Raw genomic sequence first — 21,930 nt, 5'->3', positions numbered from 1 at the left:
CTTCCGAATTCATTCCTTCCTTCCGAATTCCTTCCTTCCGAATTCCTTCCTTCCGAATTCCTTCCTTCCTTCCTTCCTTCCTTCCGAATTCCTTCCTTCCGAATTCCTTCCTTCCTTCCTTCCGAATTCCTTCCTTCCTTCCGAATTCCTTCCTTCCGAATTCCTTCCGAATTCCTTCCGAATTCCTTCCTTCCTTCCGAATTCCTTCCTTCCGAATTCCTTCTGAATTCCTTCCGAATTCCTTCCTTCCAAATGCCTGCCTTCCTTCCTTCCTTCCTTCCTTCCTTCCTTCCGAATTCCTTCCTTCCGAATTCCTTCCTTCCGAATTCCTTCCTTCCTTCCTTCCGAATTCCTTCCTTCCGAATTCCTTCTGAATTCCTTCCGAATTCCTTCCTTCCGAATTCCGAATTCCTTCCTTCCGAATTCCTTCCGAATTCCTTCCGAATTCCTTCCTTCCAATTGCCTGCCTTCCTTCCTTCCTTCCTTCCTTCCTTTCCTTTCCTTCCTTCCTTCCTTCCTTCCGAATCCTTCCTTCCTTCCTTCCAAATTCCTTCCTTCCTTCCTTCCGAATTCCTTCCTTCCGAATGCCTGCCTTCCTTCCTTCCGAATTCCTTCCTTCCTTCTGAATTCCTTCCTTCCGAATTCCGAATTCCTTCCTTCCGAATTCCTTCCGAATTCCTTCCGAATTCCTTCCTTCCTTCCGAATTCCTTCCTTCCGAATTCCTTCCGAATTCCTTCCTTCCTTCCTAAACTTGGGTATATGTTCTTTTGTGGTGATCTCAAAAAATCTCAAGAATGTGGGTTTCTTCCTGCTTTTATTTTGCATTCTTATTTGTTTTGCATTTATATCATTTCAGTTGCCTGAAGAAAGCTGAACTTTCAAACTTGTTCCAAATCAGTTTGGATTTTTTTGCCTGTGGTGATTTTTTGTTGGTTTGGTTGCTTGCTTTGGGGTTTTCTGTTTGTTTGGCTGGTGGTGGGGGTGGTTTTGCTTTTGCTTTTGTTTGGTTTGGGGTTTTGTTTGATTGGGTTTTGGTTTGGGGGGCTTTTTTTTGTAGTATTGTGGGGGGTGTTTTGTAGTTTGGTTGGGTTTTTTGACGTTGCTTTTGTGAGGTTTTGTTTTTGGTTTTTGAGTGTTGGGTTGGTTTGGGTTTTTTGGTTCGTACGGAAGGCAGTGCACGCCGTGGACTACATCCCCCAGCATGCACTGCTGCGCTCCGTGACGTTCCACCTCCTATTGGTCCAGTGCCGCTCAGGGGCGTGTCCATTCCCGCGTGGCTCTAAAGCCGCGCGTTGGGACGGGGTTGCTGTCGGGAGCGTGAATTGGCTGAAGGCCCACTGTTGGCGGGCGGTGGTTGGCGGGCGGTGGGCTGCGGGCGGTGGCTGCGGGCGCTGATTGGCGGGCGGTGGCTGGCGGGCGGTGATTGGCGGGCGCTGATGGCGGGCGGTGGTTGGCGGACGGGTGGTTGCGGTGCGCTGATTGGGCGGGCGCTGATTGGCGGGCGCTGATTGGGCGGCCGTGCGTGCGCGCTGCCTGGCAAACGGTGAGGTGCGAGGAGACGCCGGCGTGGCCGTAATGGGGGGTGTGGAGGACATCGTGGCCGGGTGGTGGGACCCCGGACCCGGACCTGGACCCGGCTTGACTCCGACGTGGGCTCTAGCACTGATCCCCGCCCCAGCACCGATATGGGCCCTGACCCCGGCCTCGACACCCTCTTTGTCTGTGGCCTCGGCGTCTCTCCAGCCCCTGCAGGACCTGACCAGCGATGGAGGGGTGCGCAAGGAGCAGCTGCGCCCCAGGCACCGGGCAGCCCGTGCCCCCATCCGCCTCTGTGGCAGGTACAGCCGAGTCTGGGGGCTACAGAGCCTCCTGTGGGCTGTGGGAGGTCCCCTGGCCGTGGCCGGGCACCCCTGTTAAGGATGTCCCAGTTCTCTGGCACAGGTTGCCCAGGGAAGGCTGTGGTTACCCCATTCCTGGAAACGTTCAAGACCAGATTGGAGCAACCTGCTCCAGTGGAAGGTGTCCCTGCCCATGGGCAGGGGGTTAGACTGGATGATCTTCCAGGTCCCTTCCAACCCAAACAATTCTCTCAGTCTCACCAGGGCTGGTGTCCTGGAGCGAGGCTGCCTGAGCTTCGCCTGGCTGCCCCGGGGGGCAGTAATGCTGTTCCTGAATGCACAGGTGGTTCAGGCACCGATAACCATCTCCTAAGCAGCTTTTAAATAGCAATTATCTAGTTTAATCTGTGTTCAGCAGGACTACAACAGCGAAAATCCTTGGAAGTGTGGGCTGGAGTGAGGGTCTGGTGCTCGTCTGTTGTCGCCTGTGTGAGGTTTGTTCTGTGTGGCTGGACCTGAAGCAGGTGCTGAGGGAAACAGGGCAGAGCCTGTTGGGAAAGATCCCCCAAGCCTCTAATGCTGAGGTGCCGGTGGCTGACAAAGACCACAACAAGGACTTAGAAGTGCTGGTATTATACCGTGGTGTGTGTCTGTTTCAGAGACTGTCTCTTCTCCTTACCAGTATTTTAACAGTTTGATACCCTGTTTAACTTCTTGTGGCTGACACATTAAATGAAAAGGCATTTTGACCTTGAGGAAAGAAGGATTTCTAGGGCCCACCTGTGCTCACAGAAGTTTGAAGCTGGAAGTGGTTCCTGAAGTGCAGGGCCCTGGTGCTGTGTCAAGAGAGGCCCATTACAGTATTTTCTGAGGCAGAACTGGAGTTACAGATGCAGAGCTTGGGCTGGTGGTACATTTTCCCCCTTGTTCGTCTTTCCAGAGCTCCAGCTTTGGTTAGGGAATACTTTTGAAGTGTTTCTGCATATAACTGGGGAATTTTAATTTGCTCAGCTGAAGTTTCCAATTCTTAAAAGCGCAAAATCACATCTCTTAATTAGCTCAGGACCGTGGAGCAGCTGCTTTGTCTGGGAGTGATGCTAAAACACACAGCACTTGGCTGCTTGGATGTGACCAGGTTTTTGGTGTAAAACACAAGGGTTTGTGCTGCCTCTGCTGTTCTATAGCAGAACAGAAAAAGAGAAACAGGATAACTGGGTGGTTACAACTCCTGGTGTGCTCCTGATGTTGCCATTATGGGATATGAAATCAAACTCTTGCTTTTTCCCTTCTCCCCACTCCTTGCTTTGGGCTGCACAGTGAAGTACTCCGGGTACCTGGGAAACTGGAATAACCTCTTCTGTTCAAATGAAAGCAGCAAGTATCCAAGGCTGATGAAACTTGGAAAAGGTAGGTTTGAGCCACAAACTTTGTCCTGGGGCTTAGGATTGTATTAAGACATTTTGGGACCTGGGGTTCTATTAAGTCATTTCAGTTTAAATGCTGTTTGGTGTCTTTAGGTCGTTTGAAACCTTTAACGCTTGTTCATGGAGCCCAAAATCCTCCTGATTCACACAGGAGATGGAATCTGGACCTGCTCACCCTCTGCCTGAGGGTGGTAGGGAGGTGTTTTCCAGGCTGGACAGGTCTTGGAGCATGCTTGTCTAGTGGAAGGTGTCCCTGCCCTTGGCAGGGCTTGGACTGGATGATGTCTAAAGCCCCTTCCAACTCATCCCACTCTGGATTTGTGATACCATGTGCTCAGTCCCACAGCAGGCTGCCCCAATAATCCCTACTGGAGCAGCTGGCTGTTGCAGTTACTGAGACAGGAGCTCCCAAGGATTTTTTTCCTTCTCCTTTTCTGCTTAAGGAGGAATCAGTGTTTGGTGTGTGAGGGCGGTTGGTGTTTGTGAACCTCACCTGTGCCACCCCTTGTTGTGACAGACATCACACTGTGGGGGCTGGAGATCGGGCTGCTGTCTATGACCAAGGGAGAGACTGCGCTGTTCGTCCTCAGACCAGAATACGCCTACGGCCAGCGGGGCTGTCCCCCCTCCATCCCCCCAAACACCACGGTCCTCTTCAAGGTGGAGTTGCTGGACTTCATAGACTCAGAGGAATGCGACGCGTTCTTTGAGTTGACTTATGTGAGTTCCCTTAATATCACTTGAGACCGAAATCTGGAGGGTGAACCATTGTTGTCCTGTCTCCCAGCTGCTGTGGCTTGTGTGTTGCATGTGTTCAGGTGAATGCAGGTGCAAGTATCCAGTCCCTGGGCTCCCAGCTCTGCTCTGATCCACATACCTACCTGCCCTTTGTGTCTCTCCATGCCTCGCTCTGTTTGCCCTCCCATGCAGAGGGAGAAGGCGGGTGCTGCCTTTGTTTGCTCCTGTGTACTGGATGGAGGCAGTGGAATGGTTCTCATTTATTTTTAGTTTTATCAGAAACCCCTCATGGTTGCACTAGAGGGCACCAACTTCCAAGAATTTCTTTAAGGAACAATAAGGAGCTGTATGTAACAATCCTCTTCAGTCTGCAGTGTTCCAGCGCCCCACCAGCCCCCACCCTTTGTCTCTGCCTCTTGGCTCCTCTCCCAAGTGTTCTTTTCCTGTTCTTTTTCTCCCTGGTGAGTTACTGTACTAGTGTTAATTCACCTTTTCATGTCGGGGGCTTTGGGCTATGGTTGTGGGTCAGTGAGGGGAGGCAGAAGCTAATGGGGGAGTCCCTCCAGCCTCTGCACAGGCAAATTTTCCCCCAGAGCCCTGTGAGCAAGCCACACTTGTTGCACTCCCTCCTTGCCCACCCTTTTTGGCTGACTGATCTCTCTCTGAGAGAGAGATCCAGAAGAAATCCTGTCTCTCCATTTTCATCTTTTTTTAAAATTATTGTTGGGGTTTTTTGTTTTGCTGGTTGGTGTCTTTGGGAGTGTCAGGCTGTCCCAGAGCTGGCCTGAGAGCAATTAGAGCAACGGAACCTTTCAAGCAGCTTTGTGCTAGTGGCTGCATTTGTGTTAACTCAGCTGTGTGCTGAAAGACTTGGGCAAGTTTTAAGGACGCATTCCTGCTTTTTTCAGTCCCTCTTTGGGCCTGGGGAGCTTCCTGACCTCTTTACTAGGAATAACCAGCAGAAGAACACTGTCACATTTCAGCCTGGCTGGAGAGATACCACATGGTGATGGCCTGGCCTTGGCAAGGACCTGGCTGCTGCTCTGTGAATGGGGGGGCTGTGCAGGACTGTCCTGTCTGAGTTCTCTGCCTGTTTTCTTGTGTTTGAACTGAAATTCAGATATTTCTTCACCCAGGAGCAGCAGGATAGACATCCTCTAGAAAAGGTGTTGAAAGTGGCAGCCACAGAGAGAGAGTTTGGCAACTACTTCTTCTATAAGCAGCGCTTCAAGATTGCCAAGAGCAGATATAAGAGGGTATGGCACCAGGAAAATGTGGGGTGTGCTTTGGGAAAGCTGTGAAAGAAGGGATTATTTTAGCTCACCACAACAGGTACAGGTTAGAGATCAAGTAACTTTGTGGTATTTTCCAGGCATAGTTTGTTACTTAAGAACAGGGCTTCCACACCTGGTTTTGTGTGAGCGGCAGTGGTAAATGAAGGAATAGTCACAGAATCATTTTGGTTGCAAAAGCTCTCTGAGACCACAGAGTCCAGGTGTTCCCCAGAAGTGCCAAGGCCACCACTGACCCATGCCCACAAGTGCCACATCCAGAGGGCTACCTGGGAGCAGAGAATGACCCCCATCTGGCTGCACCCTCCTGTCAGGGAATTGTAGAGAGCAAGAAGGTACTCCCTGAGCCTCCTTTTCCCCAGGCTGAGCCTCTTCAGCTCCCTCTCCAGGCAGGATAAATGCTCAGTTATTCTCAAACTGGAATGCATCTGCTACTTTTTCAGAGGTGGAGGTGATTCAAAGTTGCTTTTCCTTGGTATTTTTGAAACAAAAGTAATTTGACTTGTCTTCTTCCCTGTAAGATTTCCATATTTGTCCTTAAAATCTGAGTCCTGGGTGTAGTTTGTTTTTTTAAAATTCTTCTGCTTTCCTTGGTAAGTTCCTAAGCCTGTAGTCATATGGCTGAGGTGACTAGTCATGCTGAGAATGCCATGCCCTGTATTTAGAGTTTTGAATGTTATTACTTGTAAGTGACCTAGGTGAACAGAAGCATGGGTGTAGCTGTTGGATGAGATGGATTTCTCACTTTCCATGATGGATTTGTTGTGCACTGGCTGTTTTTTCCCTCTCTTCTCAGGCCCTCTCCATCCTGGGTCGCAGCTCTTCCAGTAAGGCAGAGCAGAGTCAGATCAACGCTTCAAAACTGCTGCTGTTCCTGAATCTCTCACTCACTTACCTGAAAATGGAACGTGCTGACCGAGCTTTGAAATATGGGGAGTTAGCCTTGGAGATGGACCAAGGAAATGCCAAAGCGCTGTTCAGGTGTGGCCAGGTGGGCAAATAAATCATCATGGAACATCCCAGCCTGGCTGTAGAGGGAGCCCAGAATGAACTGAGGAGAGTCCCTGAATTCTGGGCTGTTGCAACAGTCAAGGTGGTTTGTCTGCATCTGCCCTTTTGGAAAGTCTGGCTCTCTGGAAATGCATCACATGGAGCTTTTCCTGGGATATTCCTGAATTAGCTGGCTCTCTCTCAGGAATGTTTGTTGTTGCATGAGTCCTGAAGAAGGGCAGTGGGTCTGTATTTATTTTGTGATGCATCTATCTTCTTTCCATGACAGGCTTGTCTCTACCTGAGGGAATACAGAAAATCCCATGATTTCCTGACCAGAGCTCAGTGCATCCAGCCCTTCAACCGTGATATCAACAATGAGCTGAAGAAGTTGGCAAGGTGAGAGCCCTTGTTTCCATCCCTGGGGAAGAGAGAGTGTTTGGACAGGCTGTAATACCCATTCCAAAATATTTAAAATGTTCAAAAAAACCCAGAACCCCAAACTACTGGGTTAATAAGCGCTTGGGAAAACGCATGTGGAGAAAACAGCTTGAGACATTTTTCAGGCACAGAAAGCTGCAAGTGAGGAGCTGGGAATGCCCACCCTTTCCATATATTTCTTTGGTGCAATGTATGTCACCTGACTTGTTAGGACAGGGATGTGGGGGCTACTAAAGTGCCTCAAACACAGTGATACACAGTGGCTGGTGCTCCAGCTGTTAATGTTCTCAATAAGTATGATTTTCATTCCCTTTAAGATGTGTTGGTTAATTTCAGCAGCTTTTCTGCACTGCACGTGCTTCAATGCACAATACTAATGTTCATTAAAAGTGAATTTCTTGCCATCTTGGAGATAATAAGTGAACAGCCCTGAAGACAAACTCTCCCTTTGCCCGCAGGCTGAGTATAGGACTATGCTGCCAACTTTAGTCATGCCCCAGCCCCAGCAAAACATGACTAATGCTTGTCTGTGCCCTCATGATGCTCTTCCTTTGAAACTACCAGAAGCATTAGCTTTTTCCCAAAAGTGTGTGCTGTCCTCCTGGCAGTGTTCACTGAGGCAGGAGCAATGCTGTCCTCATCTCTGGAGCTCACAAAGCAGCCTTTGAATACGAACCCTCTTCTCTATGTCACTGCCCGGCACTTGCAGAAGGGCACCAGTAACATCTAAAAAGAGTGATTGGTGCTGCTGGAAAAGCCAGCCTTCCACCAGGAGATATGTTGGTGGAGGGCTGTTCTGTCCTGTGTTGTATCCATGTTGTCTTTAATAGTCTGTCATAACATCAAGTCTTCAGATTTGTTCTGTTACTTCTGAAGTACAAAGAGCTTGAAGGCAGTATTAGCTGCTGGTCTGGAAATTTGAAATGAATCTCTTGTATTCATCCTGATCTCCCACTGGGTTTGGAGCTACCAAATTGTCCAGTGAGGGTGGGGAGTTCTAGACTAGATCTGTCTGGCTGCTCTTGGAGGCTAGTACATGTACAGTGCTAGAAGGCCTGATTCTAGAAGCCTCATGTATTCACTTAGATTTTTTTGAAATACGTTGGTAGGTAAGTTGCTAATGGTGTTGAGGTGGTGTGGCCAGGAAGCAACAAGGCATTTCTGTCTTTGTCAGCTCCAGCTCTGGAGAGAGCAGCATGTTAAGTGAGTGTGCGTGTGTCAGAATTGAGTGCACGTTAAACCACTTGTCCTGGAGTTCCTGCTCTGCTGCCTCTTAAAACTGGTGTATTTTTTGCTTTTAACCATGGAATGGTTTGGGTTGGAAGGGACATTAAAGCTCATCCCACTGCCATGGGCAAAGACTCTTTCCACTAGACCAGGGTGCTCTAAGCCCTGTCCAACCTGGCCTTGAAACACTTCCAGGGATGGGGCAACCTGTGCCAGGGCCTCCCCACCCTCACAGGGAAGAATTTCTTCCCAATAGCCCATCTATCCCTGCCCTCTGGCAGTGGGAAGACATTCCCTCTTGTTCTGTCACTCCATCCCTTGTCCAAAGCCCATCTCCAGCTCTCCTGGAGCTCCTTTAGGCTCTGGAAGAGGCTCTGAGGTCTATCTGGAGCCTTCTCCAGGTGAACGCCCCAGCTCTGCCAGCCTGGCTCCAGAGCAGATGGGCTCCAGCAGCTCCATGTCTTTCTGATGTTGGATCACAGAGCTGGAGGCAGCACTGCAGGTGGGGTCTTTTGCCTATGACAAAGAGTGGAATTAGTGTGAAACGGATGAAGCAAATGTTACTGGGTGTTGTTAATGAGGCTTTACCTCAGGCTAGATATGTAATGTTGCCAGCCTGCCTTTGCCTGAGAACTTGTGGGGTGATCTGACAAATGCTTCAGAAATGGAATATGAATCAAAATCTTGTTCTTAGTGGCTTTTCACTTCCTTACTGAGTACATTTATACTTCGTTAAAAGCAATGTTGTGTGGTAATCAGCAAGCTCTCTTTTGCTGTCTAAAACAAAGCTTTGGAATGCATCTCTTTACCAGCTGAAACAGGTTCTTGGCAAAATTCCCTGGAGAACAACAGGCAGAATCCAGGGTGAGGGGTACGTAGACTGTGTCTGGTATGAGCTGTGGTGGTTTTTGGTGCAAAGTCTGCTGCTGGATCTGGGAATTCTATTGGAAGGCTTGCATAAGAAATAGAATGAAATGGGGTTCTTCCGATATCTGGCATGAATCTGTTCCTCCAAACAAGGGGCTCTTGGATTTCCTGCTGGCATAGCTGTGGAAATGTGCCACCCTCAGGTGGGCATCCTTGATCAGCAGCATCTGTCTGAGACTTACCAGGAGAGATTTGCTGTGCCGGGATTTCACACCCTCTGAGGTTCTGGGCCTCAAGGGTGCTGAGGGCTGGGGCTGAGAGAGCCTGAGCCAGCCTCTCACTGGGGCTAGTTCTGGTGTGTTGCACAAAACTCTTTGCTTTTGGCCTTATATGGCAGCAGATGCAGGAGAGCCGAACTTGTGGGCAGCCACTGATCCCTGGGATGGTGTTCCCAAACTGAGTCACCCTCCAGCTCAGGGATTTCTTACCAGTGAGGTGAGAGCACAGGGAGCAGAGGATGCTGTGCTTGGAGAAGTTCAAATGGAGCAGACTGGGAAGCTTTTGCCATCCTGTGACACTGGCAAGGAAGAGAGAGCAAAGGAGGAAACATCTGCCTTGTCATCCACTTAGTCCAGACACAAATCCCTGCTGTCTCCTGCCCACCCTGTGCCCAGATCCTATATCCGTGGTGGATATCCTGGTGTATGGCCCTTGGACGCCTGCGTGTCTCCTGGGTGCTAAAAGAACTTGCATAAGGAGACACAAAAGTATCCCACAGCACATGGATGGGGTTCCTCTGCACTGTCCCATGCTTCCAAAACTAGTGGAGAAAGCACCTGTCTCACAGAAGGCAAATGGTCGAATTAGTCCCCACCAGAGCAGAGACCCAAGGTCTGGGGATGAGATGTGACATTTCCTGCTCTCCTTCCCTGACACTGCAGAAAGAAGGGCTTGGAGGAGCTGTGTCTCTGCTGCCAGCACACTCTTCCATTATGTTAATTTATTTATATCTGAAAAATAACATCATTTTCAGGTTGTGACACTGAGGGTGGCACAGACAGTCTCCAGCCCCTGATGCCATCCTGTGCTCTACTTTGCAGATACTACAGGGAGTACATGGAAATGGAGAAAGAAGTGCTGCCAAGTATTTGACCCTCTCAATTCTTATGCCTGAGAAGAAATCAAGGTAACCAGGTTTTGAAAAAACCTGAGCTCTCCCAAAACCTGTCATGCCTGTACTGTTCTCACGTGGGGAACCTGCTTCTTTTCTGCATGGGAGGGTTTTGGAGGCAAAATGGGAAGTGGTGGGAGCGTGTGGAGAGGAACGGCGTGGAAGGTGGGGTGGAGTACTGCTGCATCATCAGCTAGGACAATCTTTCCTGTGAGGCAAAGCTTGTGCGGGACAGGGACCTGGATCTGCCAGCAGTTGAGTATGTTTGGTTTGTTGTTTCCTGTGCTGCTTAATGCAGCTATTCCTGATGAGAGCCGGGGGTGAAATAGCTCTGTAGTCTTGTTTCCCTGCCAACTAAAAGGAAGGAGAAAAAAAAAAAAAAAAAAGTAAGTTCCTGTCAAACTTAAGAATTGGATTTCCTCCTCCCCTCCAGCGCTTCTGTCTGGAGCTGTTGGAATGCCTCACTTCAGAAAAATCTAAATACTTTATTTCTGGGGTTTTTTAAAGTATTTAAAAAGTCTGTTTGGATAGAAAATTTCAAATAGATGTTTTGGACTCTTTAAAGCCTTAAATCTTCTAGCAAAATTGATGGGTTTATAAATGCACAAAGGCTCTTTGATCATTCTTTTTTTCTTCTCAAAATCTTCAGGGGAGCGCAGGCAGGAGTGGAAATCTTTGCCGGTCTCTTGCTTTGGGGGAAACCCTAGGGAAAGAGTTCTGGAAAATGACAGCATCCTGTCATGAACCATCCCCAGCACAGGGCCATCAGTTTGCTACTGTTGTCTCTTCGCTAGTAGAAAATGAGTATTGGCAGCCTTTCCATCAGCTCTGGTGTTTTAAGGTTGTCTCTTTGTGCTTGTGAGGAAGCTAAGGCAGTGTTTGAGGAAGAGGTTGGATTGAACGCTGCTTCCTAAAGGAGCACAACCTTCTTTTGGCTGGACGTGCCTCCTTGTGGAGCCTTTACCCTTCCTGCTGCCCCCATGTTCTGGTCTGAGCTGGACATGTGGCCTCAGAGCACAAGTCATGCTGCCCTGGGTTTGGGATGGGACTTACTAGATGTGCTAGCAGGTGCCTGCCCCCAGGAAAGGAGCTCTGAAAGGGGATGTAAGGTCTGATAAGGTCTTGTGCAGGAAGTCTGTGGCTCTGGACTTGGCAAGAGGCTCTGGTTTTCCACTTGCTGTGTTTCAGGAAGTTGCCATTTGGAAGCCTGTAGGACCTCGGGTCTCGTTCCTGGTGGTGCCTGACCTAGGAAGCTTCTTGTGGGGCTCTGGGATCAGCTGAGCCTGGTTTGTGGTGCGAGTTGGGGTGATTGTGGTGATCTGCTGGGGCACCAGACGGGTCCTCCCCTGGGAAGGTTGTGGGGCTTCTTGTTTCCCAAAAAGCATCTTGTGAAGATGCTGATTTTCACACATCTGGTGTAAGTAAACCAGTGATTTTGGTTAGAGGAGACTGAGAAGTACAAAGGGAAAGGGAGGCCAGCTTAAGGGCTGGGCTGAACTGCTTATCAGCCAATTTATCCACTGACTCCTATGTGTGGAGTTCTCCCACCTTACACAGATGATAGACAGCTGTCAGTCAAAAATATTTCCAGGCTTCCTTGAAGTTGAGTTTTGTTGCAGTATTAAAAGGAAGCTAAGTCTTCCAGATGAACATAAATCACTGAGACCCAAATAAAAATCTACTGTTCATTTATGGCAAAAGGAGTCTTTTGCTGGAGGAGGTTCCTGCAGGGCCCTGTGGGAGCTGGAGGTTGGGCTGCTGCTTTAAAACTTCATTACACATTCAGAGAGGAGCAAAGCAGTTCCAGCAGGAGCTCCTGCTCCCTGTCAAAGGCACTGGGAATTGGTCAGAATTGAGGCAGAACATTCTTTAGTGTTTCCTAACAGCTTTGTACCAGTTAAGTTTAGGGCACAGGCTGTACTGGGGCAGTTTGGCAGGCCTGCTTCATCCATTCTGAGTTAGACACTGAGTGAGGAGGTGGGCTGGGAATGCTGCCTGCAGTCCATGGTTAATGGTCCAGTGGAATCACAAAAGTTACAGAAAACCTCCCCAAATAGCAGCTGCTGTTGAGCACTGAGCTGATCTGTGGTCCAGCTCCTGAATGACTCAGAGCTGTAGTTGTGGCATCTCTTCCCTCCTGAACATTGCTGCATCCATCCCTTGCTTCAGAGCTCTTTCCCAGGTGGGACTGCTGTGCCTTTGGTGAGCCTTGCTGTGTTCCAGGGACAGAGTTCATTTCTCTGCCCTGAATAATCCAGGGCTGTTTTGTATAATTACATTCAGACCTGGGTACACCTGAGCATCTTCCTTCTGCCTGGTATTTTTGCAAAGGATTTTGCAGTGGTAGGACGAGGGGGAATGGCTTTAAGCTGAAAGAGGGGAGATTCAGATTGGATATAGGGAAGAAATTCTTCCCTGTGAGGGTGGTGAAGCCTTGGCACACAGTGCCCAGAGAAGCTGTGGCTGCCTCATCCCTGGAAGTGTTCAAAACCAGGCTGGATGTGGCTCTGAGCACAGTGGTCTAGTGGAAGGTGTCCCTATCTGTGGCAGGGTGTGGAACTGGGTGGGTTTTAAGGTCCTTTACAACCCAAATCATCTCATGATTTCTGTATCCCCTGCCAACTGTAGAGCCCAGTTTTTCTAATTGCCACAAACATCTTGCTCAGAACACACTTCCTACCTTTTCAATGGAATTTCAGGTCAGAACAGATTTTCCCTTTGGTGAAATGCAAGGTTGCTTGTGTTGCTTTCTGAGGGGAATTCAGAAGTACTCAGAGGGAGAAATAGAAGCACAAACTCCTTTTTGAATCCATCCTGCTGCAGGTCCTTGTAAACCCCTTGAGTCTCACGCTGGCCGCTCTCAGGGTTTGGTTTATTTACCTGCCTCTGTTCACTTTGTGTGGTGCAGGTATATCGAGCCTAGTTTCCTGGGATGTCCAAAACTGGAAGTCCTCCTTGGTGTCCCCTAAACTGCCAAATGGTGGGCCAAGGCCTCTGGCTTTTTGGAGCTTTGTGTTCTGTTTTGATTGAAAGACCCATCAGAAAAAAAAGAAATTTCCCATTGTTGTGTTGCTGTGGTCCTTCATAAGAGAACTAAATCATGAGGAGTGGGGACAAATTCCCTAGGAATGTCTGGATTCTAGTAGAGGCTCCTTGGTGATAGTTCTGTCCCAGGAGGATGAGTCTCTGAGCTCTTATATTTGATTTTAAGTGAGCCAGAGTTGAAAGCTTGTCTCTAATAATGTATCTCAGCTCAGTACACAGGAGAAGTGGTCCCAGGAGGTGGGAACACACAGGGAGGTGTTCCAGTGAAAACAAACAAGGCTGAAATTATGACAGGAAACAGTAACTTTGAGGTCAAACTGGTGATTGCCTTAAATAGCAAGTTCTACCAGTTCCGGAGGCATTAATGGGTGAGAACTGGCTGCAGAACTGAGGCTGTGTCACCAGGTAGGAGTGAGTATAATTTGGCTTAAAATCAGCAGCAGCAGTTGCCAGTTGAACTGATTTAGTAAGCTGCAAGAGACTTGCAAATAAACTGAGAAGTCTCTGCATAACACAGTGAAACTTCTGCCTTGGGAAAGCTCCAGACTTGGAATAAACAGCAACTTGCTTCCTTCCCCTCCTGCTCTCTCATATTCCTGAGCAGATCTGAAGTGTACCTCCTGCTGATCTTGTCCCTCCCCACTGCGGCTGAACAACAGAGAACCAGCAATTCACTGCGCCTTTAGAATAAGCAAATTCCTGTCCCACTGAAGTGTCCTGTGCTGCAGAGGAAATTGTTAAATCTCTGCTTTCTGCTGAGCCTTGCTGGGTGAGGGGGAAGGCTTGAAGGAGGACTTAATTAAGCATTCTTCTTGTTAAGCAGAGGAAGGAGAGAAGCTTTAATGAGGTTGTTGGGTTGGGGGTTTTGTTTTCCCTCCAGCTCTCTCCTCTTCTAGCATCTCGTGCTTTTTTCCGAGAATTTCTGCAGTTCTGGCCTGCAGTAGTACCTGTAATACCTCTCTGGAAGGATCCTGGGCTCTGATCACTTCTGGAAACTGAGGAAATGACCGCAACACCTGGTTTTAGGGATCCCTGATATGCTTTCCCAGTGGGCGTACTGGACATGGGTCTGGATGCACTAGGGCTGGCTTTGCCCAGACTGGGAGGCCCGGCCAGGGCTTAGGAGCCACAAGATGATGTGAAATGGAAAGGACAGAGACTTGTGCAATAGCCCAGTGTCCCTCTGTGCCTGTCCTTCAAGGCTTTGGTGAAGTATTGATTCTCCAGCCTCAACCAAGGATGGGCCCTGGGCTTTTCTCTCTGATTTAGGAAGTGCCTAAAGCCCGTGATTCCCCTTTGTGCTCCCAGGTGAGGTAGGAGCAGATACCTGCCTGCAGTGCTGAAAGGAAACTTTGCTGAGAGGAGGTTGGAGCCAGGTGGGGTTGGGCTCTGCTCTCAGGTGACAAGGGGAAACAGCCTCAAGTTGTACCAGGGGAGGTTTAGATTGGATCTTGGGGAAATTCTTTTCATGGAAAGGATTTTCATTGTAAAGCATTGGAATAGACTGCCCAGAGCAGTAGTGGAGTCACCCTCCCTGTAAGTGTTCAAAAAAAGTGTGGATGTGGGACTTCAGGACGTGGTTTAGTGGTGAACGTGGTGGTGCTGGATTGATGGTTGGACTTGATCCTAGAGGGTTTTTCCAACCTTCTGTGATTCTGTTCTCTTCCAGCTCCTGCCTGCTAAAGGTCACCTGGCACTGGTGACTGGTGAAGGCTAGGCTGAGACCCCAAGGGATATCCCTGTGTAAGGCTTTACTTCTCAGAGCCTTTGCCAGCAGCTCTAATATAAAATATTCTCGTGTTACAAATCAGTAGAACATGAAGAAGGTGCTGGGCTCTTTTCATTCCCATGATAACACCTGGTTTATCATGCAGGTGGAGTTTAAAGAGAATTGGCTATGTGTAAGATGGGAATTTTTTATGAAGTTTTAGCTTTGCAGAGCACTCAGAGTCGCTAGCCCTCACTTCCAGCAGCAAGGAGGCACATGATTATCCTAAGTTTTTCTCTGAGTTATAATTTTTAAGGCCTCCTTTCTCTACGCCTCGGGTTGTGCTCTGTCTGACCATCAGTCCTGCTGCTTTGGAGGCTCCTGACTTTCCCTTTGAACCAACAGAAGAGATGTCTTTGTCCTATCTGTTTTTCTTAGTCTTTAATCCAGGGATTTTAAATGATCATGGATGCTTATTACTGTCCTGATACCTTGCAGGGGAAGTGCTCTCCTGATTATGAGAGGGTGCTGGTCAGAGTCCTGAGACCTGCCAGCTCTCTGGTCCAGTGAGCACTGAAACACTGACAAACTTGGGCAGAGTTTTAAATGCTCTAATTGGGCATTGCAGTAGCTGTGATGACACAGAGACAGCTGAGGTTAATGAAATAAGTGCTGAGGGCCCTCAAAAGTGTTCACTGTGGTTTTGGGAAACACTCCTCTGTTTGTGAGCTCCCAACCCTTGTTCACCTTTGTTCACTTGTGCATAGAATCACTGAATCACTGAATCATTAAGGTTGGAAAAGCCCTCTAAGATCACAGAGTCCAACTATTCCCCCAGCACTGCTAAGGCCACCACTAACCCATGTCCACAAGTGCCACATCCACACACCTCTTAAACCCCTCCAGGGATGGGGACTCTGACTGCCCTGGGCCATCTGTGTCAGTGCCTGACTAACCACCCAGTGAAAAAAATTTCAGAATATCCCAACTAAACCTCCCCTGGCACAGCTTGAGGCTGTTCCCTCTTGTCCTGTCCCTCATTCCTTGGGGGCAGAGCCCAACCCCCACCTGGCTGCACCCTCCTGTCAGGGAGCTGTGGAGAGACAGAAGGTCCCTCCTGAGCCTCCTTTTCTCCAAGTTGAGCCCCTCCAGCTCCCTCAGCTGCTCCATATTGGAGTGTCTTTTCCATTGTCAGCAGCACAAAGCACCTGATGGAATTGGGGGCTGCATCCCTGCTGGAACAGCACCTGGGCACTGGTGGCTGTGTCTGACAGTGTCAGCAGCACTTGGCAAACAGATGATATTTTTGGCTGTCGGCACCAGGAGATCCCAACAAGGACTCCATATTTAGGGAATGAGCTTTTGGAAGGGCTTTTTGCTTCAGATGCAGGGAGTGTCTTGGTACTGCTGGGAGTTGGTTTTCAGAGCTCAAGAGTTACTTCCAGTAAGGATAGACATGAACTTAATGTGCCTCTTGCGCAGCCCACCCTGCTTTATCAGGGGCTGTTGGTTCCATAGAATGCTGAACATTACTGTCATAGAAGTTATCTGAGCTCTTGAAGGACTGGGAGCTGCTCCAAGGATCAGTTTCAGCCTCAGCTTGCTGGGTAAAGTCCTTCCTGAGTCAGAAGTGTGTGTTGAAGGGTTCATCCCTTCTTTCACCTTCCCATAATCATTCCTCTTGTGAGACCTCTTGCTCTCTGAACAAGTTTTGCTGTTTTGGCTGGGCGCTGTTTTAAGGGTTTGGGGTTTTTTTTAAAGGTGTGCTTGGGAAAGAACTCTGCTTTCTGTTCTTCATTTTTGCTTTATGTATCCTTGTCTTACCCCAGACCTAAGCAAACTTGACAGCTCTTGCTTCCATCACTTCAGGTTCAGGATGGTTAGTACATGTTATCAGCATTCAGGGCCTTTGGAGTCAAGACTTGTTACAGATCTCTGGAGCATTCCTCCTGCCACAGAGCTGTCTGTCTGGCATACAGGCAGCTCTTGGAACTCACTGTGGATCCTTTGCAGAGCTGAGGATCTTGACAAATTGACTTGGAAGAAACAGTCCTGAGGAAAACAATGTGTAAGTGCAGATCTTCGGATAGCAGTTGAAGTTCATGTAGCTTGGCTCTAGAAAAGAGGAGCAACATATCTGTTCCTTCCACCTCAACATATCTGTTCCTTCCACCTTCCTCTGTGGATTTGGGCATCTGTGATGGGGCAGGCTCCGACTTTGGATGTCGGAAGGGTGAGTGTCTGTGTGCTTGTGTGCTGCCATGCTCTGAAAATATATCCACAGCCACCTCAACCATTGGAGTGGCCGCTTGAAGCCCTCACAGCTGGGACATCCCTGAACAGCACTTACAGAGAAAAGAAGAGGGCATGGCTGACTGCAGAGTCACTTCCACAGAGAGCATATAAATGGTCCCTAATTAGGGAATTTTCTCCCTAAGGCATGTCACATGCTCAGAGAAGGCTCCCTGGGATGCCCAAATAAATCAGGACAGGCTGGCATTGTAAATGGCTCTTCCTCTCCTGGTGTCAGGGTGGATTGCCCAGCATGTCGTGTTATCAGCTGCTGAGAGCACCCTGGTGCTGCTGGAATTTCTTCTCGGCACTCCAGAGCACTGCAGCCTGTCAGGAACCTCTCGTGAGGTCCACGAGATTGTTCCTTCCTGGTCGTGGTGGTTTTTCTCCAGAGTGTCATTCCAGAGAGGCAGTGCCTGTGGGGCTGGTCAGGCTTTGAGTGAAGAGTGCTTCTCAGGCAATTGCTGTTCAAGGTTTTGGCTCTTTGCTGATGTGTGCACATAACATCTGCTTTCCCAGCCAGGCTTGTGTGGAGCTGTGGTGTAGGATGTGCTTTATCCTTCTGGCTACTGAGTCACAACTTCCCTTCCTTTCTTCTCCATACTCAGTGTGAATCCCATTTAGATCTGAACAGAAACATTGAAGAGAAGGTGCTCTCTTTTCCCTAACAGAGGAGGCTGCATTTCTCTGAATATCCCTTGAGGTCACTCTTCTGAGATGTAAAAGCTTTCCAGGCTGCCACCACCAACCTGATTTCTTGGATACTTGCCTTGAGGAGCACTCTTCTCACTGAGGGTTATCCCAGTGCAGGACTGCTGGGAGCTGCTGCCTCAAGTCACGGGGGTAGTGAGGGCTGAACTGGCAGGAGCAATGTTTAAGTGCACAATTCTGAGTTTTCCAGTTCCCTCGTGTTTTGACAGAAACTTTACCTTCCGTGTTTGGTGCTTCTCTTCAAGCCCTTCTAGAGATGGAGGCAGAAAAGGGAGAAGATGCACCTGCAGTTTTTATGCAAAAAAGCAGCTTAGACAAATTGTAAAGCTTTAGTTAAGCATTAACTGTTAATTGTGGCTTTAATGCAGAGTAAAGGTGACTGGGACTATAAATAACCCATGACTGGGCCTGTTGCTTCCTGTGAATTGATGATCAGCTTTGTAGTTCCAAAGGATGAGTTAAAATAGCTGGGACACAACAGGCTTGTGTGTGACCTTCAAAGCCCGAGTGTGCCTTGCTGGGCTTCGTGGCTGAGTTGCTGCCAACCTGCTGTAGTGAAGGAAACAAATCTTGGAGCAGGGTTCTGCTTGGAGTGTGTCGTTCTCCTCCGTGCAGGAGCACCACTGGTGTTGAATCCCATCCAGCTCTTGTGTCTGCAGGGCCCTGTGGTTCCCCTCCTCTTCTGATTGTGTAGCCGGTAGGTGGAAATGAAAGAAGTAAACTGATCAAACACTCCCTGAGATGGCTTTAGGATTTCAGTTTGAATATTTTTTTAATTAGCTCCACGTAAAGATTTTATTGCTTCAAATAGCAGCCACAAAACCAGAAACCTCTTGGTCTGATCCTTTATTTTCTTGGTGCACAAGAAGCCTCAGCTGTAGGCTTGTTCCCAGTTAAGACACCCCAAACCACAGCTAACAGCTGGTGGGAACATCCAGTGATCAGCTTTGAAGTATTCCTGTTTGGGAACATGTGAAGGAAGTGCTGCGTGGGGATGGCATTAGACTGACAAGGAGCAGAGTGGAAGTCAGTTGTATTTTAGGAGAAGCAAGGATGCTTTCGTCTAACAATGCACAGAACACTGTAGCACATCAAGGATAAGGATTTCTTTTTCCCATTTGAAGCCCTTTTTTCCTTCTCCTGGTTGATAGAACTTTCTTCTGTGAACTGGAGAAATGATTTAAGTGTTTCTCTCTCTGATTCATTTTCAAAGAGGAGGTCAGCTGAAGTGTCCTCCCATAATTTTCCTTCTTTATGGACTTCCTTTCCCCCTTCTCCTGGAAAGTGCTGCCAGCCTGGACTGACTATGGATATCTTGTGTGTCAGAAACCTCGTGTACCCCCAGTTTTGGAAGGTTTGGCAGTACAAGGGGGCCTATTAAATCAGGCTGTAACATGGGATTTGGTGAGTGTGGATGAACCAGGACAGTGACTGCGCTAAATCCCAGTTTGTGGTAGGCTGGAAGTCTCGCTCCTGTGTTTCTGGCAGTCTCGAAAGTTCCTCAATTCTTTTATGCTTTTATTATCCCGAACTTTAAATTGGGGATAGACCTTGTAAGAGGCACATGGTGTTGAATCAGACCCGGTTTTCTGGCAGGGTGGCCCTTGATCACGGGTTCTGTGTGGCTCTGAGCTCACACTGCTTCGGGGTCAGCAGAAGGATGAGTCTTTGGGGGTGGGCTGGAGAGTCCTGATGTTCCTCGAAGCCCCAATTATCCCGTGATCATGTGGTGCCTTTCAAGGATGTTTAATGAATGAGGTGTGGATTTTGAGCATCATGTGATGCTTCATCTTCTCCTCTTTTAGTCCGTAAAGAGGCTATTTCCCTCACAATTCCTGCAATTTTTTTTTTTTTTTTTTGCCTCCTGCTTAGCAGCCTGTAACTTGATATCCTCTAAGGAACAGGCTTCTCTATTTTGCTACCACTAATTTGATTTATGTGTGCTGGAATGGCCACTGTAGCTGAGCTGGCTGGGCCAGCTGTGGTGGCCTGCAGATGCTGGAAGGGTATAAAAATATGGGCTCCTGGTATTCCTGAGCTGAGAGCAGGTCAGGCACCTTTTGGATGGGATCCTTTGATCCTCAGAGTTCCTGTAGGAGACAGATACTGGGTTGTTTTGGGGAAAGGTTTCCAAGGATTTTCTTGGTTTTTCATTTATTCTATTTTTCCTTCTGCTGGTCATCCTATGGATGACAGAGGGGACAAGGCTTATGTTCCAACAGTGTTTTGGTGCATTTTGTGCTGACAAATTGGGGAAATACTTCCAGTATCAGTTTTTCTGTGTTGGTATTTGAGAGGAGCCGCTTGCAGCAACATCAAGAGCAGCAGGATGTGACCTGTGGCACCAGGCACAGGGGAAGGTGCTAAGTCTGTCTGAGGACCAGAGAGGGGAAGGTGCTGCTTCTGCAGGAGCAGAGGGAAAGCCCACCTGGGAGAGGCACTGAAGGAGCAGGTGAACTTTTAGCAACAAGGTCAGTGAAGCCATTAGAAGGTGAGGTAGGTGAGCCAAGTCCTGAGAGGTGACCCAAGAGGTTCCCCTTTGAAATTTAGAGCTGAGGAGGGAGGAATCACCACTTAAAAACAGTCCTGATTCTTATCCAGACCAAGCTGATGCTGCACCAAGGTACTGGTTTCCTTCTGGTTACTCTAAAGAAGGGGAGGGATGGGCGGAGGCCAAGATGAAAGAAGGAGGTTTTGCTGTATATGGGCTCCAAGACTGTCAAGGACCCAACTGCAAGTGGGGTGAGGTAACAACACCCAGAGTGTTGGGAGTGCTCTGTGATCCATTGCTGGGGTGCAGCTGGGTGGGCAGTCCTTCCAGTGCTCCTGTCCTGCAACAGGAAGGAGCTGGGAGCAGGAAAATACGGGGAGAAACAATAGAAATCTGGATTGATGAGAAATTCCTGTGTCTCATACAAGATTCACCTTTCTCCCAAACGCAAAGAGTAAGTATCCAGGCTTCAGTTTCCCAGAACCAGGGTGGAAAAGCATAAGTGATGGGGAAGCATGGATGACCTTGTGTAGGAAGGGAGGCGGCCCAAGGAGTGCTCTGGGGATTTCCCTGGGGGGCCCTGGCTCATTTTTAGCTCTTGTCACTTAATACTCAGGTTTCTGCAAGTCTTTCATGAGGAAGTTGAATGGCTTTTAAGGGGATTTCACTGTGTTTGTTCCACTTGTGCTAATCCATGCAATTCTAGGTGTTTCTTTCAGGACCGCTGGAGGTGTGTGCTGGTAACCATGGATCATTTAGTGCTGAAATTAAATAAACTGTACAGGTGATGCTGGGGAGACACTGACTGTGACACTTTGTCATCCTAGGACTGTTCCAGCTGTCCAGCTCTTGGCACATAGAGATCTCAGCATCATACAAGTTTTGGGAAAAGGGGCAGGAGCACTGTCTTACTTTGAGAGACTGAAGTGAAGGTTCTGGGTTTATACACAACCTGATTTTCCTGAAGTTGGGTTTGTTTGCCATGTTTTGAGGCAGTTTTCAGAATAATTAAGTCCTGCTGTTGGAGAGAGGAAAAGGGTCTGTGTAAATTCCTTCTCTTCTCCCATGCACACAGTTTGAAGAAAACTCTTTCCTGGCATCCTGCCTCTTGCAGATAGATTCCGGGCTGCTTTCAGAGAATTTGCAAGTTGGGAGGAGGATGCCATGAAGTTTTCTATTTATACAGGTTGTTCTTTAAAAAATTATGTTTGATGATTTTGTTCTGAGAAAATAAACCAACCTGAGCGCTAAAGCTGGCAGGACTTGTGCCAATTCATTGTGCAAGAGTGATTAATGCCTTAAAGGAGCTGGAATTTAGAATGGGGTCTGTTGAGCTGGCTCCCTTCGTGGGCAACAGGTTGTTGTGCTCTTTGTTTTGTCTGAGTGTTCCTGTGAATGTTGATGCTAGATTTAAAATTACTGAATAATACCAGCTTTGGAGCAAACTCCAGAACTCTGTGTGCTCAGAACATGTGGCTGTGGCTGGGACTGAATAAATGCAGAGTCAAAGATGCTCTGAGGACTGGAGCTCCTCTGCTCTGGAGACAGACTGGGAGAGCTGGGGGTGTTCACCTGGAGAAGGCTCCAAGAAGACCTTAGAGCCCCTTCCAGTGCCTAAAGGGGCTCCAAGAGAGCTGGGGAGGGACTGGGGACAAGGGACTGGAGTGACAGGACAAGGGGGAATGGCTTCCCAG

General features: G+C 48.5%; 1 protein-coding gene across 1 annotated transcript; it reads left to right on the top strand.

Moving 5' to 3' along the window:
* Nucleotides 1-1,565: 1,565 nt before the first annotated feature.
* Nucleotides 1,566-21,488, top strand: FKBP6 (FKBP prolyl isomerase family member 6 (inactive)). The gene is given in 9 exon segments (XM_039562883.1): nucleotides 1,566-1,795; nucleotides 1,797-1,839; nucleotides 3,157-3,246; nucleotides 3,781-3,983; nucleotides 5,138-5,257; nucleotides 6,090-6,284; nucleotides 6,573-6,682; nucleotides 9,919-10,004; nucleotides 21,064-21,488. Coding segments are annotated over 8 exon segments (1,032 nt in total). The 5' UTR covers nucleotides 1,566-1,576; the 3' UTR covers nucleotides 9,971-10,004; nucleotides 21,064-21,488.
* The last annotated feature ends 442 nt before the right edge of the window (nucleotides 21,489-21,930 follow it).

The sequence above is a fragment of the Corvus cornix genome, chromosome 19 (genome assembly GCF_000738735.6).
Source record: "Corvus cornix cornix isolate S_Up_H32 chromosome 19, ASM73873v5, whole genome shotgun sequence".
In the NCBI taxonomy this organism is placed as follows: Eukaryota; Metazoa; Chordata; class Aves; order Passeriformes; family Corvidae; genus Corvus; species Corvus cornix.
Note: the sequence above shows the minus strand (reverse complement) of the source record. Positions and strands in the feature narration are given on the sequence as shown.